The sequence below is a fragment of the Daktulosphaira vitifoliae genome, unplaced genomic scaffold (assembly GCF_025091365.1).
Source record: "Daktulosphaira vitifoliae isolate Bord-2020 unplaced genomic scaffold, ASM2509136v1 Scaffold_4, whole genome shotgun sequence".
Taxonomy (NCBI): domain Eukaryota; kingdom Metazoa; phylum Arthropoda; class Insecta; order Hemiptera; family Phylloxeridae; genus Daktulosphaira; species Daktulosphaira vitifoliae.
Window position 1 is genome coordinate 43,065,716 of NW_026099575.1, and position 26,715 is coordinate 43,092,430.

At 24.5% G+C, this 26,715-nt stretch overlaps 1 protein-coding gene across 2 annotated transcripts in view; it reads right to left on the reverse strand.

Moving 5' to 3' along the window:
• Nucleotides 1-1,421: 1,421 nt before the first annotated feature.
• The window catches only part of LOC126905991 (uncharacterized), a 42,791-nt gene continuing 17,497 nt past the window's right edge, over nt 1,422-26,715 (reverse strand). Inside the window, exons 1-6 of one of the 2 annotated variants that reach the window (XM_050686215.1) lie at nt 16,434-16,555; nt 16,241-16,370; nt 7,079-7,173; nt 6,868-7,008; nt 2,526-2,568; nt 1,422-2,462 (exon numbers count right to left, since the gene is read on the reverse strand). In XM_050686215.1, the coding sequence (XP_050542172.1) occupies nt 2,278-2,462; nt 2,526-2,568; nt 6,868-7,008; nt 7,079-7,173; nt 16,241-16,370; nt 16,434-16,490 (651 nt within the window). In that variant the 5' untranslated portion in view covers nt 16,491-16,555 and the 3' untranslated portion in view covers nt 1,422-2,277. Of the gene's footprint in view, nt 2,463-2,525; nt 2,569-6,867; nt 7,009-7,078; nt 7,174-16,240; nt 16,371-16,433; nt 16,556-26,715 lie in introns of those variants that run through there. The other variant, XM_050686214.1, reaches the window with a different exon arrangement.

Here is a 26,715-nt window from a genome sequence, read left to right on the forward strand (position 1 = left end):
AGGCAACGAAGAGGCGGTGGCCATCTCACGAATACCATGTAATGTGATTATGTATAAGGTCCGAACTAGTTAATAATAATTAATTGAAGTTTAAAGATTAATATAATTATTTGATCTATTGCTTTATCGTTCTATACTCAGATTATTAATTCTAAATAATTGAATTATAAGATAATATAAGTATTGATTCTTAATGATTTAAAGTCTTACCTGAAGATTTTTCTTGTTCTAATGATAACTTTTGACAATATCAGGTTATAATAAAATAACACGAACTCAAATGTTTAGTTTATAAGTTAACAATTAAGAATCTCACAATGATGATTACGAACTTGGCGTATCGATGTCGAAAGCACGGTTCGACCAGCTCAATGAATATTTAGAGACAGACTCTCTTTAAGCCTTCCGCACTCAGCCCCTTTATAGTATTCCCTTTTATCCCCGCACAATCATCATTGTGTCATTCTCGCAATGTTGCTATTTTATTGACAAGTCATCATAAAATATATGAATTAATACATTAAATACATAAATACATGCGAATAATACACAAATCATTTTGACACTTCATATAATATTATTATAGCTAGTTAAAAAGAGCTGACAAGTATAATTTGTGAATTTGCTCAAAGAAAAAGAAACAAACATGTTATTCTAAGCTTATGAATATAATTTATAAATAAAAGTGTTAATAATTTTTAAATGACCATTATTATGGCCACAAACAGAGCAGTCCTCTGTTATATTATATTGTGATAGTGTCGAGTGTATTATGACATATAACTGTTATTTTAAAAAAAAATCAGCTAAAAATATTAACTGGATCAAAAGTTATTTAAGTTGTCAGTGAGTGGTGGGCCACCCTGTATATAATCAAGGTTAACTGTATCTGTGCAAGCCAAGGCCTTATGCTGAGCCACCACAGTCTTGTTGACTATATTTTGAATAAAGGTAGACATATTTTTAAAATTATATTTTGATAAGTTCAGAATAAGTTTTAAGATAATCAATATCGACTATAAGGAATTTATCAAATATATTATTAGTCAAACCTAGTATAATTCTAAAAGTATAAAAAAATAAAAATCATAATAGACAAAGTTTCCATTGGAGTGAATATTTTTAAACGCGTTTTTTATGAACGCAGTATTTTGTCAAGGTAATGAAAACAGGAATTGATGATTAAGATTTAATATTTACATAAACAAAAAAATCTATAAACGATTGTTAACAATGAACCGAGAAGTTAATAAAAGATTAATTCGAATAACTATTAAAGGAAATAAAAGTAAACGCCATAATTTATTTGCATCTTTATTTATTACATTAATTAGACAATTAAAATCATTCATTATTTATTGTTTTTAAATTAAATGTCGAATTAAATTTTAAATGATAATAAGTTTCTACAAAGTTAAATACTTTTTCTTTATTATTTATTAATTTCTTGACACTATGTGTGTAGTCTACTATAAGTATATAATGTTCCAAAATTTTAACAATATGTCACTTTATAAATTATTTCTAAGAAAGTGATTTTTGGTTTTACATGATTTTAACAATGGATTGTTCCAATTATAATCAATTTTTATTTAGATTTTTTCATTTTTCGAAATATTTAACTAGATATTGATTAACAATATCATAATTTGATATTTGAATAAATAATGAACTATTAGAATTTTTTAGAATTTTATTTTAGCATTTAAAGTTACACTTTGAATATATGACATATAAATTGTGAATTACAAAAAAATGTAATACCTATTATTTTTAAATAGGTAACACAATATACAAACTTCAAAAACTACGTCCAATCGACTAGCATGACAATAAATAGTAAAAATATATCTCCAAGTTAAAAATGGACCGTGGGTGGATAAAAGGTTATGAGTCCAAACTGTTTAGTAGATTGTTTTAAACTATTAATATGAAATTTTCCTTTTAAATGCTGTTTTAAGAACAAAATTATGATTAAACTTTTTTATAAGTGTGTTAAATATTTATAACAATATGCAATAAAGTAGACGCCAATATGAACTTGACATATAATAAAATTTAACTGATACACCGTTCAAAAAACAATGTTAGTGGGTTTTTCTAAACATGTACTAAAAAACAAATGAAATACTATTAATACTAGAATAATTAAAAAAAGGTTTGGAGCAAGTGAAATAAAAATAGCATAGATTCAACAATAAAGTAAAGAACGAGATCTAAATTACTTTAAAGCAATAAAAATATTAATGAAATACAATAAATGATTAGACATAGCAATTACAATTTAACATTTAATAGTAATTGTAATATAGGTATTTTTTGATCAGGAGTGCCACCACGTAAGATATATTCAATAAATTCTTGGATCGTTTTCAGATATTTTACTTTACCAAATCTTAGATTAAAAAATTGTGACTGGAACTCTAATAATTTTATCATTACATCGCCTAAATCGTATTTATCTAAAAAATATAACAATATAAATAAAATAATAGATTTTTTATAATAATTTGTTAAATAATTACGTTCTTCCCGAATAATACTCTTCCAATCATTCAGTAAATCATCCTAAAATATAAAAAATAGTTTATTATTAAACTAGCCCCTAACAGTAGATAATAAATAATTGTATATTATTTGAATAACGTTAAAAATTCATTATTAATGTATATTTTTTAAATATCTTAGTTATTTCCTTTATATTAGATATTGTTAGCGCGAGTCACACTATAGTATGGTCTTTTATCTTGGTTTGGCTGGTCAGCAATGTGTCTTTTAGTATTAAGTCTACTCAGTGTACGTTCCACCGCTGAACCATCAGCGACGCGCTCCAATATTAATCAAGGTTACATTTGTATTTAAATATTTTCATGTAAGTTTTAATTATAAATAAAATTAAGGAACAAATATTTTGTACATTTTATTTATTCATGTTAAATTTAATATTCATTACATTAATCAAACAAATTAAAAAATTTTATATCAAAAAAATAAGGTTAATTGAGCGTTCGATTTTTTAACGGTTAATAATCCCGTTCACCAACAGATATATATATATATTTGAAAACATAAACCTTTATCTGCCCAAAAGGGGATTTAAAATTGCAGCTTTTCACAAAAAGGTAACTTTTTCAACTTAACTTTTGAAAATGTTCCTAAAATATTCTGAGCATTAAACAATGTTAAATTTACGATTATAAATATTATACATAAATGGTTTCAGTTGTTTAAAAACATATTGTTTTTGCGTTAACATTTTTTATTTCATATTTTATTTTTTTGACTTTATATTAGTATTAATTTATGAAAAATGTATGAACTAATAGATATTTTTGTTTGTGTGTATTTCTAAATTATTAGTAAAATTTTATTAGTTCAATTTTGAATAGATTTATTGAATTATTTCAAAAACAATATCAACTTCTATTTTCTTAATTATTTCATGAATACCAGTTTTATAATTTTACAAGTACAATACATGAGTTAATACTTATTAAAGTAATTAAATAAAGTATGAAATTTATATATAATAATAGTAATTTACGGAGAAATTATAAAAAGTTATAAAATTGTTTTATATAGAGTTTTTGTTTGTTTTTTTTATCTCTTATACCATATAAAGTTGGGTAACCGAACCTAAATGCATATAAAATAATCGCCAAGTTGTAAAATTGAACATTTTATAAAATACCAGATTTTTTATAAATTTTTAATGTTTTAAATTTTTCAGGGAAGGATTAAGAAACTTTATGCTCAAGATCAAATGCCTTCCTTTTTAGTAAATAGAAAATATAATAAAAATAAGTCTATTTCATTTTTCTCTGATTAAAGTTTAAACGAATTCAAGACAAAATATGAATAAATTTGTTTTTATGCCAACATTTTTGTTTAAGCGTCACGTGTTTATCCAATTTAGTTTGAACTTTGCAGATATTTTATATAAATAAAATAAATAAAAAATGACTCGGGGCTTTAAAAATGCAATAAAAAAATTTACTACCCTGGAAGATAAATTATGTATTAATTACTCATATAAAAATGAATTATTTAATACACATTTAAAAAATCACAATCAATAAATGTACACTATCGCAGAAGGAGGACGAAAACGATAAAAGGTCAACTAACTCAGATTATTATCTAAAAAGGAGATAACACAGTCGATTACTAGTATAATATCATTAAGCTAAGCCCTCCTTAACAATAATATTTAGTAAAACATTTAAAACTAATTCTTAGTGTTAGACCAATCTTTAAAAATAAATTAAGAGCCGGGTTTTGTCAAAAGTTATTATGTCTAAACATATACGATCTAAGTCATAACTTAAAGTTCGGATACCGTCAAGTATATATTTATAATAATGAAATAATAAACACTCTCATGATTTATGATTACTTAAATTTCTGTTAGGTTCGCAAACTAATTGGGCAATATCAAAGAGCTACTCTAACTTCGATGCGAAGATGAGAAGATATTAATTTTACCATTATGAGTTTTTTTTTTTTTTATATGCTGTTGCCACTGTTTCTCAGCTCTCATTAGGCCGATTTCTTTTAACAATACGTCTAAAGATCACAAATCGTATCTAGTTTAAGTAAATACACTTAAAAATAAAAAAAAATTCCACCGTTCTCATCAAACGGGGGAAATCTCTAAAAAAATTACAATTTTTTAAATCGGTAAATTTCGTTATTTTTTCCACTTTTTTTTCTTAAAACTTCTATAACTTTTTCAAAAATTAACAAATCAATATAATTTTTTTTATTCTAAAATCTTAGATATTATCCATTCATTTGATATCATTTTTTTGAATATCTAACACTAAACCTGGAAGGATTTAAAATATCAACTTTTTTACAAAAACTAATTTTATCAACTTAAATTTTAAAAATGTTTTGGAAATACTGCGTCCTTTACACATATATCAAATTAAAGCTTATTTTATGTACTACAAAATGAAAAAAAAAATTTGTCCCGAAATTTTATCTTCTGCATGCAAACGGCTGCCGTAGTACAAAAACGCTATTTTTGTGTTAAAATTTTCGATTTTAAATTTTCAACTTAAAAATTCTATAACTTTTTGAAGAATGTATATATCATCACAAATTTTTTTTCTAAATACATTATAAGTACATCATTTATTTGACATATTTTTTTATAAAAGTGGACAATTTGCCTTTATATAAGGGGCGTTCAAAACTGAAATATTCTATAAAAAATAGAATTTTTTCAACTTAACTTTTGAAAATGTTCCGGAAATAATGCGTCTTTTAATCATATACCAAATGAAAGCTAAAATCACGTACTATAAAATTAAAAAAAAAAATTGTTACCGACGATTTATCTTCTATCAGAAAATAGCCGTCAAATTTAAAGAAAAATGTAATTTTTATGTAAAAATCACTGTATAACATGAACTATTTGATTACTTAATATTACCATAACTTTTTGAAAAATGAACAAATTCAAATATTTTTTATTTATATCGAAACCTTTGATATTTTTCTTTCATTAGATATAATTTTTTTCAAAATTTGACTTTTAATATGTCTAAAGGGGTATTGCACATTTTTGGAAACAAGTTATGCTTTTTGAATTTAATTTTTGAAAATGTTCCGGAAATATTGATACTTTTATTTTATCTTAAATTAAAACTTATGTTACATACTTAACTATGAAAAAAAATCGAAATATAGAATATTTTCTTCGTGAAAATGACTACCGTATTCAAAAACATGCTAATTTTGTGTTAAAATTCCGGTTTTTATATTTCATTTTGTTTTAAAATATCGAACAAAGGAAATACATTGACTTTCATGAATATTATAAAATTAAATTGACATAGCATGAAGTTCATAAGTTATAAAAAGTTAAACTTATTTAATTTTGTTTGCTATTTTTTTTAAGTTGAAAAAATTCTATTTTCGTAAGTTACATAAAAAATTTGTATAATTCAAGTTTTGAAACATCCCTGTTATTCATTAAAAATTTTCAATTTTCAAGGGCAATTTTTTATCTAGACATGATTTTTGATTTTTTAACATATCGTTGAAAGAAATCGGACCGGTGAGAGCTGAGAAAATGTGGTGACAAAAATAAAAATACATATCACAGTAAAATTAATTTCTCTCAGCTTCGCATCGAAGATAATACTTAAAAAAATATAAATTAAAATTGTAATATTTAAAAAAAATTTGTTAAAATAAAAACAAAATTATGTTTTATAATTTAATTTTGAATACAGAATAAATGAATTAAAATGATTAAATATTTACAATTGTTTTTATTAATATAACCATTTTTTGATGACATAAATTTATATGCTATAGCTAAAAATACATACAAATTAAGGAAAAGCCGAATTTTATTGAATAATAAATTTTAAAATATCTATTTCAGAAATAATTTAATATACCAAGGGCAAGACCCAAATTATTTTAACTCAAAAGAGATCAGACCGCTTTTGGACCCTGGCAGGTCATTATATCTATATTATATACCATTTAGTAAAATACGCATCACATCATCGAATGATTCATGTAAAAAGAACAATTAAATAATTAATATGTCATATTAATTTTTCAAAATCACCATATTTATCAATTTTAACCAAAAAATTCAGAAACTTATCTATTTTACTTGTCTTTTACTTATTAATCTTGATATCTTTTATACATAAAATCATTGATATATTTAAAATAATGATTAGAAAATATCGTTTGCTATCATAATACATCTTGTTAATAATTTGGATTTACTGAAAAATTACACATAAAAGATTCTAAATTCGTTAGTCAAATTGGTATGTATTAACTTGAATAAGATTATCTATAAAAAAAATAAAACGTAAATAAAATTAAAATTACATTTCGTAGAAGATCACTGTAGTCAATTGAATTAATCAAATTATAGTAATTCTCATAGTCTATAAAACCAATGTCTTCTAAGCCAAGTTCACGAAAATGACCGAACACTCTTTCTAACTCATTTTTATCCAGTTTTATTATCTAAAATTTCAAAATAGTTTACTACTGAGTCAGGTAAATAGATAATAAACTAATTAATATATGATTTTACTTCTTTTTGATCACCAGGTAGAGTTATACTATCACCTACTTTATCATATTTATGCATAAAGTATAGAATCTTGTAAACTCTTTTATATTCATTATCTATAAAATATAAAACACTTTAAATATATTAAAAGTATGTAATCTTACATAGATTTTCTCCAAAATTAATAAAAATCTAAAAAAGTGTCTCAAATAAAAAGTTAATATCATAACTAATTAACATTCAATTTTTTTACACATTATTAGCTTCGATGAGAAGCGGAGAGGGTATTAATTTTACTATGATGTGTTCTTTTTTTTTTTTTACAAACTTCAGTTTGTAAATTCATATTTAGTTTATATGCCATAGGATTTTTCGCATAAACAATATGAATGATTTTAGCTTCGATGCGAAGATGAGAAAGTATTAATTTTACTATGATGTGTTTTTTTTTTTTTTTAGCTTCGAAGCGAAGCTGAGAAGGTATTAATTTTACCATGTTGTGTTTATTTTTTTTTTTAATTTTTTATTATTTTTTTTTTTTTTGTGTCTGTCACTACTTTTTCTCAGCTCTCACTGGACCGATTTCTTTTAACAATACGTCAAAAGATCACAAATTGTATCTAGTTGAAGACATTACCCTTAAAAATTTAAAAATTTTCCCTCGTTCCCCGCAAATGGGGGAAATATCCAAAAAAATTACAAATTTAAAAATTGACAAATTTTGTCATTTTTTTCACTTTTTTTTCTTAAAACTTCCATAACTTTTTGAAAAATAAACAAATCAACATAATTTTTTTTCTACTAATACCTTAGATATTTTTCTTTCATTTGATATCATTTTTTTGAAAATCTAACATTTAACCTGCTTATTGGGGGGGATTTAAAATTTTTTTACAAAAACTAACTTTTTCAACTTAATTTTTGAAAATGTTTCGGAAATACTGCGTCTTTTAAACATAAATCAAATTACAGCTTATGTCATGTACTATAAAATAAAAAAAAAAAATTTGTCCCGACATCTTATCTTCTATGTGCAAATGGCTGTCGAAATTTAAAAAAAAATGTAATGTTTACGATAAAAATCACCTTCTATCGGAATGTTTTTTGTACTTAAAACTCCCATAACTTTTTCAAATATTAACTAATCAAAATAATATTTCTTTATATTGAAACCTTAGGTAATTTTCTTTCATTTGATATCATTTTTTTTTGAAAATCTAACACTTATTCTGCTCACAGGGGGGATTTAAAATAGCAACTTTTTTACAAAAACTAACTTTTTCAACTTAATTTTTGAAAATGTTCCGGAAATACTGCGTCCTTTAAACATATATCAAATTAAAGCTTATTTTATGTACTATAAAATGAAAAAAAAAAATTTGTCCCGACACCTTATCTTCTATGTGCAAATGGCTGTCGAAATTTAAAAAAAAATGTAATGTTTACGATAAAAATCACCTTCTATCGGAATGTTTTTTGTACTTAAAACTCCCTTAACTTTTTTAAATATTAACAAATAAAAATAATATTTTTTTTATTGAAACCTTAGGTAATTTCCTTTCATTTGATATCATTTTTTTTTGAAAATCTAACACTTATTCTGCTCACAGGGGGGATTTAAAATAGCAACTTTTTTACAAAAACTAACTTTTTCAACTTAATTTTTGAAAATGTTCCGGATATACTGCGTCCTTTAAACATAAATCAAATTAAAGCTTATTTTATGTACTACTAAATGAATAAAAAAAATTTGTCCCGACGATCTATCTTCTATGCGCAAAAGGCTACCGTATTCAAAAATATGCTATTTTTTTATTAAAATTCTGGGTTTTGTATTTTCTTTTATTTTAAAATATCTTATTAGGGGAATAAACTGACTTTCATGAATATTATATAATATCATTGACATAGAATAAAGTTCATAAGACATATGAAATTATACTTATTAAAATTTTTTTACTTTTTTATAGTCGAAAAAGTAATTTTTAAATTTGAGTTAGCTTAAATAGCCAATTTTATCATGCAACAAAAAGCAACGAACAGTTGCCGAATGGGTAACACCTTGATCTTTAACGCCTAGGGTACGAGGTTCAAATCCGTTTGTGGCTTCTNCTAGGGTACGAGGTTCAAATCCGTCTGTGGCAATTAATATTTAGCATTTTTTTTTTGAGTTAAAATAGAATTTTCAAATCATTTGATATTTATCTCATTTAGATTCAATAATTTCAATAAATATAAAGGATCTTATCTCTATAGTTTCCCCTCCTGAGAAGAAATTGATATTCATGTTAATATTATTTTACTATGTGGTTCTTTTGTGGCTACAATTTATTTTGCCAACCCTCACTAGACCTACTTTTTTCAACGATACGTCAAATGATTCATTTAAGTTTATGATATTTAAGTTATTACTCTTAAAAATCAAAAAAATATTCCTTATTCAAATAAAAAGTAGCTTAACCAGCTTTTTCCATACAAACAATTAAAATCATTAATTTTTAATATTCTTAAAGTATTTATTGTCGAATTAGATTTGATATGATAAAAGTATTCAACTACAAAAGTAAATAATTTTACTTTATAATTTATTAATTTTTTAACTCTATTTATGTGTGCTACTACCAGTCTATAATATGCCAAATTTTTTTGTAATATGTTGCTATATAAATCATAAATTTAAAAAAAAAATGATTTTTAGTTTCACCTGAATTTAACGATGGATTTTTACAATTGTAATTATATTTTTGATAATACGCTCAATTGAGTAAATATTTTTAACTACTTTGGTTTGATTGGTTCATTTAATTAAAGTAAATTATTAAAATTAATTAAGTTCTGAATATTTCAATTGCAGAATTTTTTTAAACACCAAAAGTTATTAGGATATGATTACTATTCTTTCTATTTCAGTTATCTATTACGATAAAAATGTAAAAAAATCGAATTTTTCTGACAAATGTACTGTAATTAGTAATTATAAAATTTCCAGATTGCATATTAATCTTAAAAATTTCATTTTTTTCAATTTAATAATGTCAATTTCAAACTTGCAAGTTGAACTATAAGTTATGGTAACAAATTCATTTTTTAGCTTCGATGCGAAGCTGAGAAGGTATTTTTCATTAAAACTTTCACTTTAAAAGACAATAAAAAATAGGTTCAAAATGATTACCTTTAACATATTAAAAATCAAAATCAGTATTAATTTAATACAATTTTTTTTGTTCTTAATTATTTTTTTTTATATGTAAATACTTATTTTTTAATAATAAGTAATAATATTAAAACTTAGAAGTAATAGAAAAAGTTTAATTGCACATTTGAAAACATCACGAAAAGTTTATTTAGAAAAGTATATTTTTTTTCTGATGAAAGTTCCTTTTGTTTAGTGTATTTATTCATAAGTAACAAAATTTTTTTATTAAAAAGTATTGCATAAATTCCTTTAAATTTGTATACGCATTAAAAGTATATGAATATACAACTCCTTTTTATTTTTATAATATCTCCGTAAAAATTACAATATTATATTATTGAATACCACTTTCATACTCAATTTAATTACTGTAATTATTATGTATTCATATATTATAGTTATAAATCGGGGTAAAATTAAGGGAATAAGTGTTATTGTTGTTTTTGAAATAATCTACCAATTTCATTTTTTTCTATTTAATAATATTTATTTCAAACTTGCAAGTTGAGTTAAAAGTTATGGTAATAAATTCATTTTTTTTTTATTAAAACTTTCACTTTAAAGAACAAAAAGAAGTAGGTTCAAAATGATTACTTTTAACATATTAAAAATCAATAATAATTTGAAAATAATTAATTATAAAAATTATATAATATATAATTAAAATAATTACTAATCTGGATATAATTAAGGAAATAGGAGTTGATGTTGGGTTGGGTTGGTTACATTTTTAACTTTATAATGCTATAACTCATTGAAAAGTGTACGAATCAACACAATTTTTTTATGAGAAATAATATTTTTTAATAATCCCTTTTTCATTCGACATACTTTATCTTAATCAGGGTATTAATAAGAAACTAGCAGATAATGTAGCTTTTGTAATTATCCACCAATTTCTTAGAATTAAACACTATCTACTGATTTGCATCGAAGCGTTTCTTATGATAGTGATTTTAATCACTGTCAGATTAAATCTATACTGGACCCAACTATGCAACATCCCCACTATGCCGCGACCCCACTGTGCTGGGTTTTTTTTTTTTTTTTTTGTCTGTTGCCACTTTTTCTCAGCTCTCACTGGACCGATTTCTTTCAAAAATACGTCAAAAGATCACAAATCGTATCTAGTTGAAGACATTACCCTTAAAAATTGAAAAAAATTCCCTCGTTCCCCGCAAATGGGGGAAATATCCAAAAAAATTACAAATTTAAAAATCGCTAATTTTCGAAATTTTTTCACTTTTTTTTCTTAAAACTTCCATAACTTTTTGAAAAATCAACAAATCAACATAAATTTTTTTTATACTAAAACCTTAGATTAGCTACCTTTTATTTGATATCATTTTTTTGAAAATATATCAATTAACCTGCTCATTGTGGGGGATTTAAAATGCAACTTTTTTACAAAAATTAACTTTTTCAACTTAATTTTTGAAAATGTTCCGGAAATACTGCGTCCTTCAAACATATACCAAATTAAAGCTTATTTTATGTACTATAAAGTGAAAAAAAAAAATTTGTCCCGACACTTTTTTTTCTACATTTAAACGGCTGCCGTAGTTAAAAAAACACTTTTTTTGTGTTAAAATTTTCGATTTTCGATTTTAAATTTTCAACTTAAAAATGCTANGTTTTCGATTTTTGATTTTAAATTTTCAACTTAAAAATGCTATAACTTTTTGAAAAATGTATATATCATGACAAATTTTTTTTCTAAATACATTATAAGTACATCTTTCATTTGACATACTTTTTATTAAAATTTCCCCTTATATAGGAGGCGTTCAAAACTTGAAATATTGTAAAAAACATAGATCTTTTTCAACTGAACTTTTGAAAATGTTCCGGAAATACTGCGTCCTTTAAACATATATCAAATTAAAGCTTATTTTATGTACTACAAAATGAAAAAAAAAAATTTGTCCCGACGATTTTTTTTCTACATTTAAACGGCTGCCGTAGTTAAAAAAACACTATTTTTGTGTTAAAATTTTCGATTTTCGATTTTAAATTTTCAACTTAAAAATGCTATAACTTTTTGAAAAATGTATATATCAGCACAAATTTTTTTTTTCTAAATACATTATAAGTACATCTTTCATTTGACATACTTTTTATTAAAATTGGACAATTTCCCCTTATATAGGGGGCGTTCAAAACTTAAAATATTGTAAAAAACATAGATCTTTTTCAACTGAACTTTTGAAAATGTTCCGGAAATACTGCGTCCTTTAAACATATATCAAATCAAAGGTTATGTTATATACTATCAAATGAAAAAAAAAAATTTGTCCCGACATCTTATCTTCTATGTGCAAATGGCTGTCGAAAATTTTAAAAAAAATGTAATGTTTGTGATAAAAATTACCCTTTTATCGGGATGTTTTTTGTACTTAAAAACTGTCAAACTTTTTCAAAAATGAACAAATAAAAATAATATTTTTTTATTGAAACCTTAGATATTTTCCTTTAATTTGATATCATTTTTTTTTGAAAATCTAACACTTATTCTGCTCAAAGGGGGGAATTAAAATAGCAACTTTTTTACAAAAACTAACTTTTTCAACTTAATTTTTGAAAATGTTCCAGAAATACTGCGTCCTTTAAACATATATAAAATTAAAGCTTATTTTATGTACTACAAAATGAGAAAAAAAAATTTGTCCCGACGACCTATCTTCTATAGGCAAATGGCTACCGTATTCAAAAATATGCTATTTTTGTATTTTATTTTAATATAAGTTGATGTTGCTTTTGCAATTACTTAAAATTAAACATTATCTTCAGATTTGCATTGAAGCGTTTATTATAATAGTGATTTTAATCACTGTCAGATTAAATCTATACTGGACCCAACTATGCAATGTCTCCACTATGCCGCGACCCCACTGTGCTACCGTTTTTNCCCAACTATGCAATGTCTCCACTATGCCGCGACCCCACTGTGTTATCGTTTTTTAAAAAATATCTATAGGGAATTTTATGAGATTATTTTTGAAAAATCAAAAGGAATTACATATTATATTTATTGTGTAAAATTTATAGTTATTTTTTTATAAATAATTACTGTAAAAAAATACCCTTATAAACTAAATTTTGAGCTTTTTCATTTAAAAGATAATTCAATATTTTAGTATTATTTCAGTATACAAGAAAAATTCAGTTAAAAAATGTTAAATTTAAAACTTTGTTTTTTTGGAATCGCTTAATGGTGTAATAAATAGTATATCTCATAAAAATTAAGCTAGGGAAATGTAGTGTAATAACATAAATACCAGTGACAATCCTAAAATTTTTAACTAGACACCAAGTAGTACAGGAGTGTAGTTAGAGTGATAAGTGAATTGACCTCGTCTAATTTTTGTTTTTGTGGTCCGGGGTAAATTTTAAACAAAATAAAAAAAAAAACCTTGAATATAGAATGAATAAAATTTAGAAAAATGTATAAAGTAATCATTTATTTTCACAAATTTTTTATAGTAAATATAGCTAGAATTATTTAGTTGTCAATTATATAACTTTTATAAGTGACTAAATGTATGTAAATAAAAAAAATAATTTATTTAAGTTTCATAATTTGTTAGTAATTATTTTAATTTATTGCACAAACATTTTTTATAGTTTAAAAAAAAACTCAAATAAAAAAACAGATCAAAACAGTTGGCAAAAAAATATATTTTAAGAAAATATTATTTATTATAATTAGAATATTTTTTCAACTAATAAATATATGATATATCATAAATAGGTGAAAATATGTTAGAAAATATTTTAAATATTATTAAATTTAAGTATTTAAATATAAATGTTTTATCTTTAATAATAAAAAAAAACCATTACAGGGGGGTCGCGGCATAGAATGGACGTGGCTTAGTTGGGACAAGTATAGATGATATCTGACAGTGATTAAAATTACTATCATAAAAAACGCTTCGATGCAAATCTATAGATAGTGTTTAATTTTAAGAAATTGGTAGATTATTTCAAAACCTCTTATTTCTTTGATTATATCTTAATTAGTAGTTCTTTGATTTTAAATATAATATATGAATAAATACTAATTATAATTATTAAATTTAGTATGAAAATAAAAAATTAAAAAAAATTTAATAGATTTAATTTCTTATGTCTTATGAACTTTATTCTATGTCAATTAAATTATATAATATTCATGAAAGTCAATATATTCTCCTAATAAGATATTTTAAAATAAAATAAAATATAAAACCTAGAATTTTAATAGAAAAATAGCATATTTTTGAATACAATAGCCGTTTACGCATAGAAGATAGGTCGTCGGGACAAACTTTTTTTTTTTATTTTATAGTACATGACATAAGCTTTATTTGATATATGTTTAAAGGACGCGAATATTTTCAAAAATTAAGTTGAAAAAAATAATTTTTGTAAGAAAGTTGCTATTTAAAATCCCTCCCAAAGAGCAGGTTAAGTGTTAAATTTTCAAAAAAATAATATAAAATGAAAGGGAAATATCTAAGTTTTTAGTATAAAAAAAATTTATGCTGATTTGTTTATTTTTGAAAAAGTTATGGAAGTTTTAAGAAAAAAAAGTGAAAAAAATGACAAAATTTACCGATTTTTTAATTTGTAATTTTTTTGGATATTTTCCACATTTGCGGGGAACGAGGGAACAATTTTCAATTTTTAAGGGTAATGTCTTCAACTAGATACGATTTGTGATCTTTTGACGTATTGTTGAAAGAAATCGGTCTAGTGAGAGCTGAGAAAAAGTGGCAACAGACATAAAAAAAACACATCATAGTAAAATTAATACTTTCTCATCTTTGCATCGAAGCTAAAATCATTCATATTGTTTATGCTAAAAATCCTATGGCATATAAACTAAATTTGAATTTACAAACTGAAGTAGGAAACTTCGTCATTTAAACCTTTTAAGTAGAAAATTTTTACAAATATAAATAAATGCAAGATTTTGCAAGAGTATTGTGACAAAACTCACATTAAGAACAAGATTTTATGGACAAGGCCAAGAACAAGAACAAGACTGGACTTGCAAGACCATGACCAAGACCAAAACTGAGTTANAAATAAGCAAGACCAAGAACAAGAACAAGACTGGACTTGCAAGACCATGACCAAGACCAAAACTGAGTTAGCAAAGCAAGATCAAGACTTTTACAGTCTTGGTCTTGTTCTTGTTTTGCTCATCACTAATTAGATATTAAACTTTAAAGTTGCAAGTTGTTGAGTTAATATACATATGTAACACACAAGGAATTACAAATACAGGTATCTAATTGGTATTTTATGACATCGCTATCACAGATACGGAGCGTTTATTATCAATGGTAGTAAGGCACATTTTTTGGAGTCAATAAATACATCAACAGACAATACAGAAAGCATATCTCTTGATAATGTCATAATTGACAACAAATGCTGCATCTCTGTGATAGCGGGGCCATAAAGAACCATTACCAACTAATATAAACTTGCTATCTACGATATCAACTTTATTTTTTTAAATAGAAACATACATATTTACTTTACTTATAAAACAGAAAATTATGTAATTTAGAAAAAGACTGGTCGATAACAATTTATAGACCATTAGTTCAGAAGTTATTAACAAATTAAAGTATTGACTGGTAATAGGGCGATACCTGCTTTTTTTAACACTGGACATTTCCCTTTTGAATTACTAGTCCAAATGATGTTATTGATCAATGGTGTTCTTAATCACATAATTTTCTTTTTAATTGGCTATTGAAATATGTATGTTACCATTTAAAAAAAATAAAATGCACACCTCCATAACACATAAGGGGAAAAATGTATAATATTTTATAACAGTTACATTGAGTTACAAATGTAACTAAAAAAAGCCAAAATTGAAATTTACATAAAAATTATGAGAAATTGAGTGTTTACTCCTAATAGAATCTTTCTTTATAAAAGTTTATGATAAAATAACAAAGCTAAAAATTATATGTAATAATTACCTTCAGTGTTATAATCGTATTCTTCCTTGACATTAAAAGCTTTTATCACTTTATTTACTTTATCTTTATCATTATACTTTTTTACCAATACTTGCAAGCATTGTATTTGGATTGCATTAAGTCCGTAACTCTTTAAATATTTATATAATATATTTGTTAAAAAAAACAATTAAATATTTAAATAAATACTTACCATTGTATCGGTAAAAAAACATACTGAACAAAAGATTAGTATAGTTTTTAAATGCATTACAATGATTCTAAGAAAATAACAATTTAAAAATTAATTATTTAAATGTTTAAATTTTAAATGAATAATTTTACGTATGTTGTGTTGCAATTTATACTAAAATATTGCAAATATTAATTGTTTATTCTAAAATAATGTTTTTCGTAAATTTAGATTTTAATGTATTTAATATTACAACACTTAGACTTCATAAATCACATATTTAAAATTATTTCAATAATGATATCACCTAGTGTTTAATTTAAAAAAACTAGTGGATTATCCCAAAAGAAAAATGAACTCTTATTTCCTATTTTATATTTTGATTACAAATTTTATGATTTATAAGTGTAATATATGAATGAATATTATTATTGTAATTAAATATAGTATGAAATTTATATTTAATAATTTAGTATTGTAGTTTTTATAAAAGAGAAATTATAAAGAAGTTATAAAGTATTTGTCACTGTTATGGCAAACACGCATAAAAATTGAAAAGCTTGAAAAAAAACTTTTCATTTGTTATTAATATAAAAAAAATTGTATTGCTTTGTGCATTTTTAACATAAATGTGGCATGTTAAAGTATAAAAAATTAACATTTAAAAAACAATGATTTTTACTCAAAAATTAAATTTTTTGTTCAATTAGGCATTTCCCCATAGAAAAAAAGGTGTCAGTACAAAATTTTTTTTTTTAAACTTATAGAATTTTTTATAAGCTTTAGTTTGTCGTATATTTAGACTTCGTAGTATTTCTGGAATGTTTTCAATAATTAAGTTGAAAAAGTTTAACTCGTGTGTAAAAACTGTTATTTTGAATCCCTCTCTGTAGGCAGGTATTCAAAGGAAAATATTTTAGGTTTTAATATATAAATGAATTATTTTGATTTGCACATTTTTCAATATGTTGAATTGGCAATTTTTAGAAAAAAATATGTCGAAGTTTCCGATTTAAAAAATTGTAATTATTTGTAATTTGGGGTATTTTCACCATTTACGGGTATCGTGGGAAAAATTTGTAATTTTTGAGGGTAAGGTCTTCGACTAGATACGATTTGTGATCTTTTGACGTATTGTTGAGAAATATAGAGTGCTGAGGAAGAGTAATGACAGACACAAAAAAAAAATTAAAAAACAAAAAAATATATAAAAAAATTTAGATATTTTCTATCAGCTCTTTTTTGAGATTATTACTAATTAGTAAAAGAAGAGTAACTACTTATAACAAAATATAAACATAAAAATATTGTTAAGTTATTATGAAGTTAGGAAATATTATAAACAGAAAATTTATGGAAAAAGTTCAAAATTTCAATTGGTTTTACATTTATATCGTGATAATTTATTTAAATAAAAATCATAGTAATCATTTCCATATAATTCACGGTGTTTAAAAATATTCTACATTTGAAATAATTAGCACATAATTAACTTTTTTAATCATTTAAAAATAAGCAAAAACGTTTAGGTTAAAATGAAATTAAACAATACATAAGAGGACGAAATCATAAGTGGTACTAAAACATGTCCGACTAGGTCATAGCTTGACCTAATATTTAGGAATATTTTCGGATCATCGTAAAAACTTGACCAGGTTGGTTTACTACAAGGGTAATATAACAATATTATTAAACGTAAATTATTATTGTTTCAGAATTTTATATCAACCAAATAAGGAAAAAAATCCTCAATAATAATAGATACAATTAAGAATTTCTTACCGATTTAAAACAGAATAGATTTACAATTATATTACAAAACGGTAAGTCTCTAATTTTATCAATGTAAATGATTATTTTTATTACAATTGATTAATAGAAATATAACATTTTTTAACGCGCTTTAACTGGTTTTCGAATACCGGGATAACTAAGTGATCAAATTTGGGAGAGTTAATTTAAATTATCTTTTCAATAACCTAATCTAACAGGTAGACTAAGATCTCCTAGTTTTACGAAATCATAACAAATAAAACAATACATTGAAAACTCGATACAATTCTACACAAAGGTAGAGATTCGCATATGAACTAAATAATAACTAAATCCTTCAAATAAGTGTAATAAATATTTGTTTTTAATTTTAACGTACGAATGAATGGTNATAATAACTAAATCCTTCAAATAAGTGTAATAAATATTTGTTTTTAATTTTAACGTACGAATGAATGGTGAAAAAATATATATTATTTAAAAAAATACGTAAGAAGCAGATTGTATTATGTGCAGTATATCAATATAAATAATTATTAAATATTTAATAATTCAATTAAGTAAAATTAAAACTATTTAAAAATATTATTAATTTAAAAAAAACTAAAAAATATTAAAAATATTATACTTAAAGCCACAAAGAATTAATGAAAAATCGCGGATACGTATTTCGGAAACAATGTTACCATTATCAACGCTAAACACATACTGACACATACTTATAATTACATATAAAACTATATAACCGACCGAAATTAATTTTTACTAAAATAAAAATTTCATATAATTCTTACTAACAATAATTTAAGTATATGGAAAATGGAAAAATTTATTCTCACTTCTATAGTCGTAGGGTAGTCAATTTTTTTGATGGTGCTAAATTTAAATTTCCTCCCTCCAGAAAATAATTTTCATATAGCAATGTATACAATATATCTGAATTTGTAGGGGGATAATAGAAAATTTGGAAGGCTGAACCCTCAAAAGCCCTCTTAGCTCTTCTTACGCTCAATACCCTCATGATTATATCTACAATATCTAATATTTCAAAAAATGAAACTTCAAATATAGTTATATATTTGTTCATCTATTTATGAAACTTTAGAATGCGTCAATGGTCGTTGTTTGAAGGAGAATAATCATAAATCATATAAACAAAAGAAAACTTTTTTTTACTAAATGTTAAACAAGTGATGCAATATTTAAATATACATATTTCATTTTACCAATAAATTTTCTCACTGATACAACAATTTATAAAATATTTTCAATTTTTTTTAAATTTTATAGAAGGATTTAATACTGGTACTGTCCTATACAGTTTTATAATTTTTTATTTTTGTAACTTTTTACGATGATGTGACATTTTAATTTATGGAGAAGATGAATGCAATGAAAAATAATTATAATGATAAAAAGAGAAACGACTCACCACTAATCTATGTTTATTAACTATAGATTAGTCATTTTCTAAATTAGATTATTATCTATCATATAAGATATTTAAATGTATTGTTCCATTTGAAAAAATTAAGTTTTCACCTTTAAAACTAAGGAATGGACCTAAATACTATATAATAATTAATAAAATAAATCAAGAAGCATTTAAAACTAAAATATTTCAGAAAAATGCTTGACATTTTTATTATATTGGTAGTAATCTAATGGCTAACATTAAAATAATTACTGTGAATTAATTACTTTAATATTTCCAGCTAATAATTTTATGCATCGTATATATATCTACTAGAAAACTTTCCAGGGATCTTACTAGTTTACTACGTGGTTACTCCAAACATTATTTAAAAGCAGAGATCGGATAAATAATTTTAATTTTTATTAACGTTTGTTAGTTAAAACATTATTTGTTTATTATGTTTTACGGATTGTGGTAATTAAACGTTTTAACTGGGCATACTGTCCCTAGTTCTATTATTTTCTTACAAGACATTCCATTGTGCTATAAGGTGAATGAGTAAAATTATGTAAACGCTAATGATTCCAATTATTTTTCAAAATAAATAACACTATAATTTTAGCAATGCAAAAATGGTATCAATTAAGGCAGTAAACAATTATAGGACGAATTGAAATTATTATTAAGTATAGAACATTCATGCGTTCAGGAAAAAATTTTATTGTTGGGGTTAAAGGAGACTGACCCTAAGTCTCTTATAAATACATTTTTAAGTTAAAAACTGATATTTGGAGCACCCTTTAGAGATTTTTAATTAGTTACTTTTAGGTACATGTTTTTCTCAATTGCAAAAAAAAATGCATAAAATACATCAAAATTTTATTTCTAAATAAAATATATTTTTCTTCATTTATATTTTATAAAATTGTCACTTTTATATCTTAAATGACAACATACATAATTAACTGACTTATAAATAGAAAATGTTCTAGTTATGAAAATGTCTGGTCGGTAACAACTTTTTGGCCAATATTTTGGAAGTTGACATGTTTATAACTTAACGGGGGAATGAGTTTTGACATTATATGAGAAGCAATAAAAATAATAACACCCGCGTCTTACTTTCAACCATTTCTACTAAATGTCAATTACTTCCCAAATACTGGCCCAAATTTTGCTATCGACACAACCATTTTCTTAGTTAGAACATTATCTATTAAATTAGTTAGCTTTTATTTATAGTTATAGCTAATTATGTGTAGTGCATTTGAAAATATAAAGTTGACATCATTATACGATATAAAGGATGAACATGAAAAATACTTTATGATTGATAAATTGAAAGAATTATGTACCAAAAAGAAACCAATTATAATTTTTATATTTTTATTAATTAAATATTTTACTATAAATGAAAACAATCCAACCTCTATGTATGTGTATGTGTTAAAATATATATTTTTACAGTATTTTCAAAGATATTCTATCATTGTCTGTCTACCTGTAATCTTATTTAATATATTTTTTATTAAAATTATTATTTTTGCACATTCGTCATTATTTTCTACCAGAATCAAAATTAAACTATGATACATATAATTTGTTTGAATTGGAGTTTATATTACTTAGAAAAACATAATAAATTATGAGATCAACTTAAAATTGATATTAACAATAATAAATTCTAAAATACCAAAAGTATAATTTATAGTTTGGCAGTTTATTAATTTAAATAATCCATTAATCATAAAATACCTGCTTCATAGTTTTTTCATCTCTTGATTATAAATATATTTTATTATATTGTTATTCAAATAAATTTGCAATATTAACAATGTATATAATATTGTTATAATTTATTAAGAATCTTTAAAAAATCAACTCCAAGTAAAACTCATTTTTTTTTTTTAAAAATTAATTAAAAAAATTCTCAAATTGGAAAACAAAAATTTCCAACTTCAAAGTTAAAAAATCTGTTAGTAATTATGGGATATGTTAGAGTATTGTATAAAATAAAAACGATGAAAGTTTTAAGTCTTAAATATAAATTCTGTTATCATAAGGATATTTTTACGAATTAAAAGTATTTCATAATTTAAAATTTTTGATAAGTCATAAATAAATTTTCGTAAAGATTTTTTAATTTTTTCTTCTTATATACTAGACAAATTGTGTGTAAAATTCCAAAAAATAAAAAATAAAGTGGTCGCGCAACGACTTTGGATGATTTGATATGGATTTACCCACATGTCAGTGCATGTTAGAATAATTTAAGTTAAACCATAGAAGGGGTTTACTTCATTATAATTAAAATAATATGAGGGATTATAATATTGGGATCCCCCAATGTTCCATGAAATTATGAATTTGTAATAAAAAGTTAAATTGATAAACAAAAGTCACGTCCATGATCGATGATATCATATTGCGATGCGGACGAATTTTTTTTAACACACATTACTCCTAAGTCCGCTGTAGATTACTAAGTACTCGAGTAGTTTACTAAAGTATTGAATGCAATAGACGATAAATATTTTAATCTGACTCATAAAACAGAAAGTGTTGATTCAATACAGTCGACTTGATAAAAAAAGTCATAATTTTGTAATTTGATAATTATAATGTGTATATACTTCATTTATGTGAAAATTAAAAAATGGCGTCGTAGGACATTTGGTAGGAACGAAGTTCATACGGCTAAAATATTAGAAACACAATTTGTTAAAAAAATACTAAATGTTTCGTAATTTGTATTTTTTGCTATCTATTTGAATTTTCCTTATTGATATCTAAACACGATATTTTGAAAAATAAAATTTAACAAGAAGTAAAAGGTAATAGTGATTCGAGTTATTAAATAATACATTTTTACGAATACTTCTCAAATTCATGTATTTGAATTTGATTTTCTTTAATTAAAATATTGATTGCTGTAATTTAGTAACTAATTATAAAAACTAATAATGTACGTGTTGATTTCCTGTCACACGTGTAATGACACATATGTCAGTGCATGTGAAATGTGAAATGATGACACAAAGGATGCTTGTATATACATAAAAATGAATAAGTATATACAATACATATAGGCGCAGCGGAGTGCGATTGCAAAAAGAAGGGAAAATACAGAAAAAAAGTAAGATGACGAGAAATGTATTACACACTATAAGCTTGTAATAGGAATGGATACGTATAGAACAGCATCATAGCTTTTTCGTTGTAAAATTCTGTTACTGGACTTGTCACGCATTTTTCTGGGTTAGGTCACACTGAATAACCCATACCACATCTCAACGTGCCGCAAAGAACTTAGTTCCAAAAAACTTAGTTTTTATAACTTTTAAATAGTTTAGATTGTATAAAATAATTGTATCGCTATTACATTTTTGACTATTTATAGTATTGTAGTTATAAACAGCTGAGGCTCTTTAGCAGATTAATTTGTGTATTTGTACATTATTTTGAGTAATCAACATATTGTTGATGATTATTCTGCATTTTAAACTAATAGTACTATTTAAATAAACTATGAATAATGTTTTTCATATTTAATAATATATTTCAGAAAAAATATTAAACAACTTTTCGTTGTTATTAAAAATTATAATTCATTTATTGTTGTAATATCTATGCATATTACTTTAAAATAATTCTTAAGATATTTGGATGTAAATTATAAGAAAAGTTCAATGTCAAAAAAATTGTATCTGTATTGTAACGTAGAGATTATTCGTCCTTCACCAACATTAGCATTTCAATACCATACTAGTGCCTGATCAGCACAAACGTCCCTACGACCTACTATGGGTATGCGGCACGCGCGGGTGTAAACAAACCGATTACACACTGTTCTTAAATTAATTAAAAAATTAATCAATAAGTATGAAGGCAATCGACATTTTACCACGCTCGCGGTTACTCATTTTTTTTGACAGACTATATTTTTATTACTACAATTTAATTCCGACAATATTATCTTCTACTATTAATTTTACTGTTATTATTTATTTTATTGCAATCGGATTTGTGTACGCTCACCGCTGTCGCTCACTTAACTTAGATACCACAACATCTCTAGAGATCCAGTCAGGATATATTTAAATATACTATTAAATAGAAATAAATGCTTGTTATCGTTGTTAGTTGAGAGTCTATAATTATTGGTGTAATAACCAAAAGAAAGATTGAAAAAGTCGTAGTAGTTAAGGGGAATTATACATAAAGAATAATATTAAGATCTAACGGTTATTACTTAATAAATGTAGTTAGTGTATTAAAACTACTCTTACCTGATATCCACTGGTGATAATTAAATCTTGAGTGTAGATTTATGGTTGTTAAGATATATCCAAAACTATAGTAAGTATGTTAATAAATGAGAACTAACTTGGTTAGCAGAAGCGTATTTATTATTACAGAAAGTTTTAATTATTTTCACAAATGTATATTTTAAGTTTAGTGTCAAAAGTTAATATTATAGACTCACAGTATAAAGAATATGCCTAAGTAAGAAATAATCTTAGAGATTTAATTCGATAAAAGTGATTATTAAGTAAGAGAAAAATGAGCGAGTGACTGACTGGAAAACAGTGTCTTCAGCCTTTATATAATGTACCATAAAAGTCATAAACGGGGATTGGGCGTCTTGAATGTGTCATACTTTTTATAGGTACATTCAGTCATAATACCATATTTCAATAAACGCAAAAAAATTATTATGAAAGACAATGATTCACGTATATTTTATAGTCGCCCAAAAGTTAATACCATATGTTTAATCGAGTTAGCATACTCTTTTCTGTGGTCTTAGAAATACAAGAAGTATTGATTTTAGTAATATTCCAAAGGAGAATATAACATTGGTTACAAAACCGCTAACTGCCCTTCTAGTGGGATATAAATTATATAGGGCCAGCGTTGCCCCGTTAAGGTACAACTTAGTCAACTGTTAGAATCCTATCGGAAAAGCACGTTGCAGTACCAAACTGATATCATAAAAATGCTTTGAAAATTAAATATATATATTTTCATGTAATAATTATCTAAGCCATCATTACTGTAAGGTAGAGTATGACAATCTCTGATACTTGTCCTCTTGTTTCCCGTGGCGCTTGTGTTCGGCCATCACCCCTTACTCAGCGAGCGTCCGTCGTTTTTGTTTGTAGTTTTTTTTTTTACGTCCTGTCTTTCACTGTATGTACATTGTTCACACTTCACTCACAACTCGTTCTTTAATAATCACAAATTGTCATATTATTGAACCCCTTTAATTTTTTTTTTTTCTTTGTTCGCCACTGTTTTTTAATGCACTAATCATCAAATGCATGATTAGCGTCAAAAAATTCTATCGTTGAAATTTTAATGAGAACCATTTTAACTTTATTTTATACATTTAGAAATTTTTTGAAGATTTGAGATTCTTAAAAAAATTTTTCCTAGTCGCTCAACGTGTTTTTAGTATTTTTACCAAAAACACCCCGAAAAATAAAAAACTGCCTCTGTTATTTAATTTTTGGCTAAATATTATCATTAGTATATTAAAATAGTTTAATTTTTACTGTAGAATAAAAATTTTTCAGTTTCAAAATATTAAGGTAAAAATTGATAGCCTGGTTATCATAATTAATGTCGTTATATGGTATATTTCTAGTAGGTCTCAAGTAAGCTTAAAATTTTTAAAAAAAAATTGTTATGCTATTTGGCTGACTTGTATGTGTATTATGAGTAAAAAAATATTATTCACTAATCTTAAAAACTTATATCTTTTTTTTAAAATAAAGTATAAGCTAAAATATATGATATTTTGAAAATATTCATAAATACTTAAATTAAATACTTTTCAATGGCATTTTTTTTACGTTATCAACAATTGTAATTTCGATAAATTATCGTAAAATTATATACTGTATTTATCTTAAAATTGCCTTTTTATAAAACATAACAGGTGTTGAATAATGGTAATTTATGGGTTTATTTTTACTCACCAAAGACAGAATTATTTGAAATCTCAAATACATATTTTTTTTCAATTTGATTGACCAAGAAAAAATTTTTTTAATTTTTACATTTTTAATAATTATTAATACCATTGTTCATTAAGAACTACGAGATACAAAAATATTAAGACACTATGACACAATTTTATTTATTTTGATTTTCTCGACTCTTAATAAGTGTTTCAAGCTACTCAACAATATTATATCATAAGATAATTAGCTCATGATTTGATATGACCAAAAATTTAAGCATAGAATATTTATGATTGCTGTGAAATTGTATAAAACGAACAATTTAGGTATTCTTGATAATATTTTAAATATTAATAAAATACATAATATATAATATCGCACACCTAGATCTAAACTGTTTCAAGTCAAAATATTGTGTTTTTGAGTTTATAGTTCAGATTATTATAAAATACCCAAAAGAACTGACCATCTTGGTCAGTCGACTCCAGTGCCTTGTGTCATTCATCAGTCTCAGTACTCGGTTGTCGCTATCCAGCTTCCTGTTTAAAGTAAAGACTTTGTTTTTTCTTTTTAACCAACCTACTTTATTCCTCGACATTTCAGAGTACTTCTGTCTTGCAATTCGTCTGAATCTTGTACTTTGTTATACTCCTTACATGGTACGCACAGTATTTGTGTCTTTCATTTTGTCTGCACCTCACACTCGGCTACCCCTGTTCTTCATTCTCTCCTATACCCAAAGTATTTGTGTCTTGCACTTCGTCTGCACCTTATACTTAGGTGTTATTTTTATTCCCTTCCTATAACAACGACTTTTCGACACCCACGGCTAACCCGGAGTTTCAGCCGAGCACGGTAACTTCTGTATAATTACACGTACGTGAATGCCCAGTCAGCAGACTCTAAATAATATCATTCATTCGTCGCGACACCACCTTTGCACTTGCCTCTGTCGTTTTACTTTATTTTGTGTTATGAAAGTTCGGTCTACGTGTTCTAATGTAGTCTTACAGATATATTTCATTTTAATATTAATAATTGGGTAGTAATATTGTTTAGTTCACTCATTTGTGGATTTAAGATAAACTTGTGTTGGTTTATAAGTCATACACTTGTCACGCTGTAACTGATGGTTAGATATAAT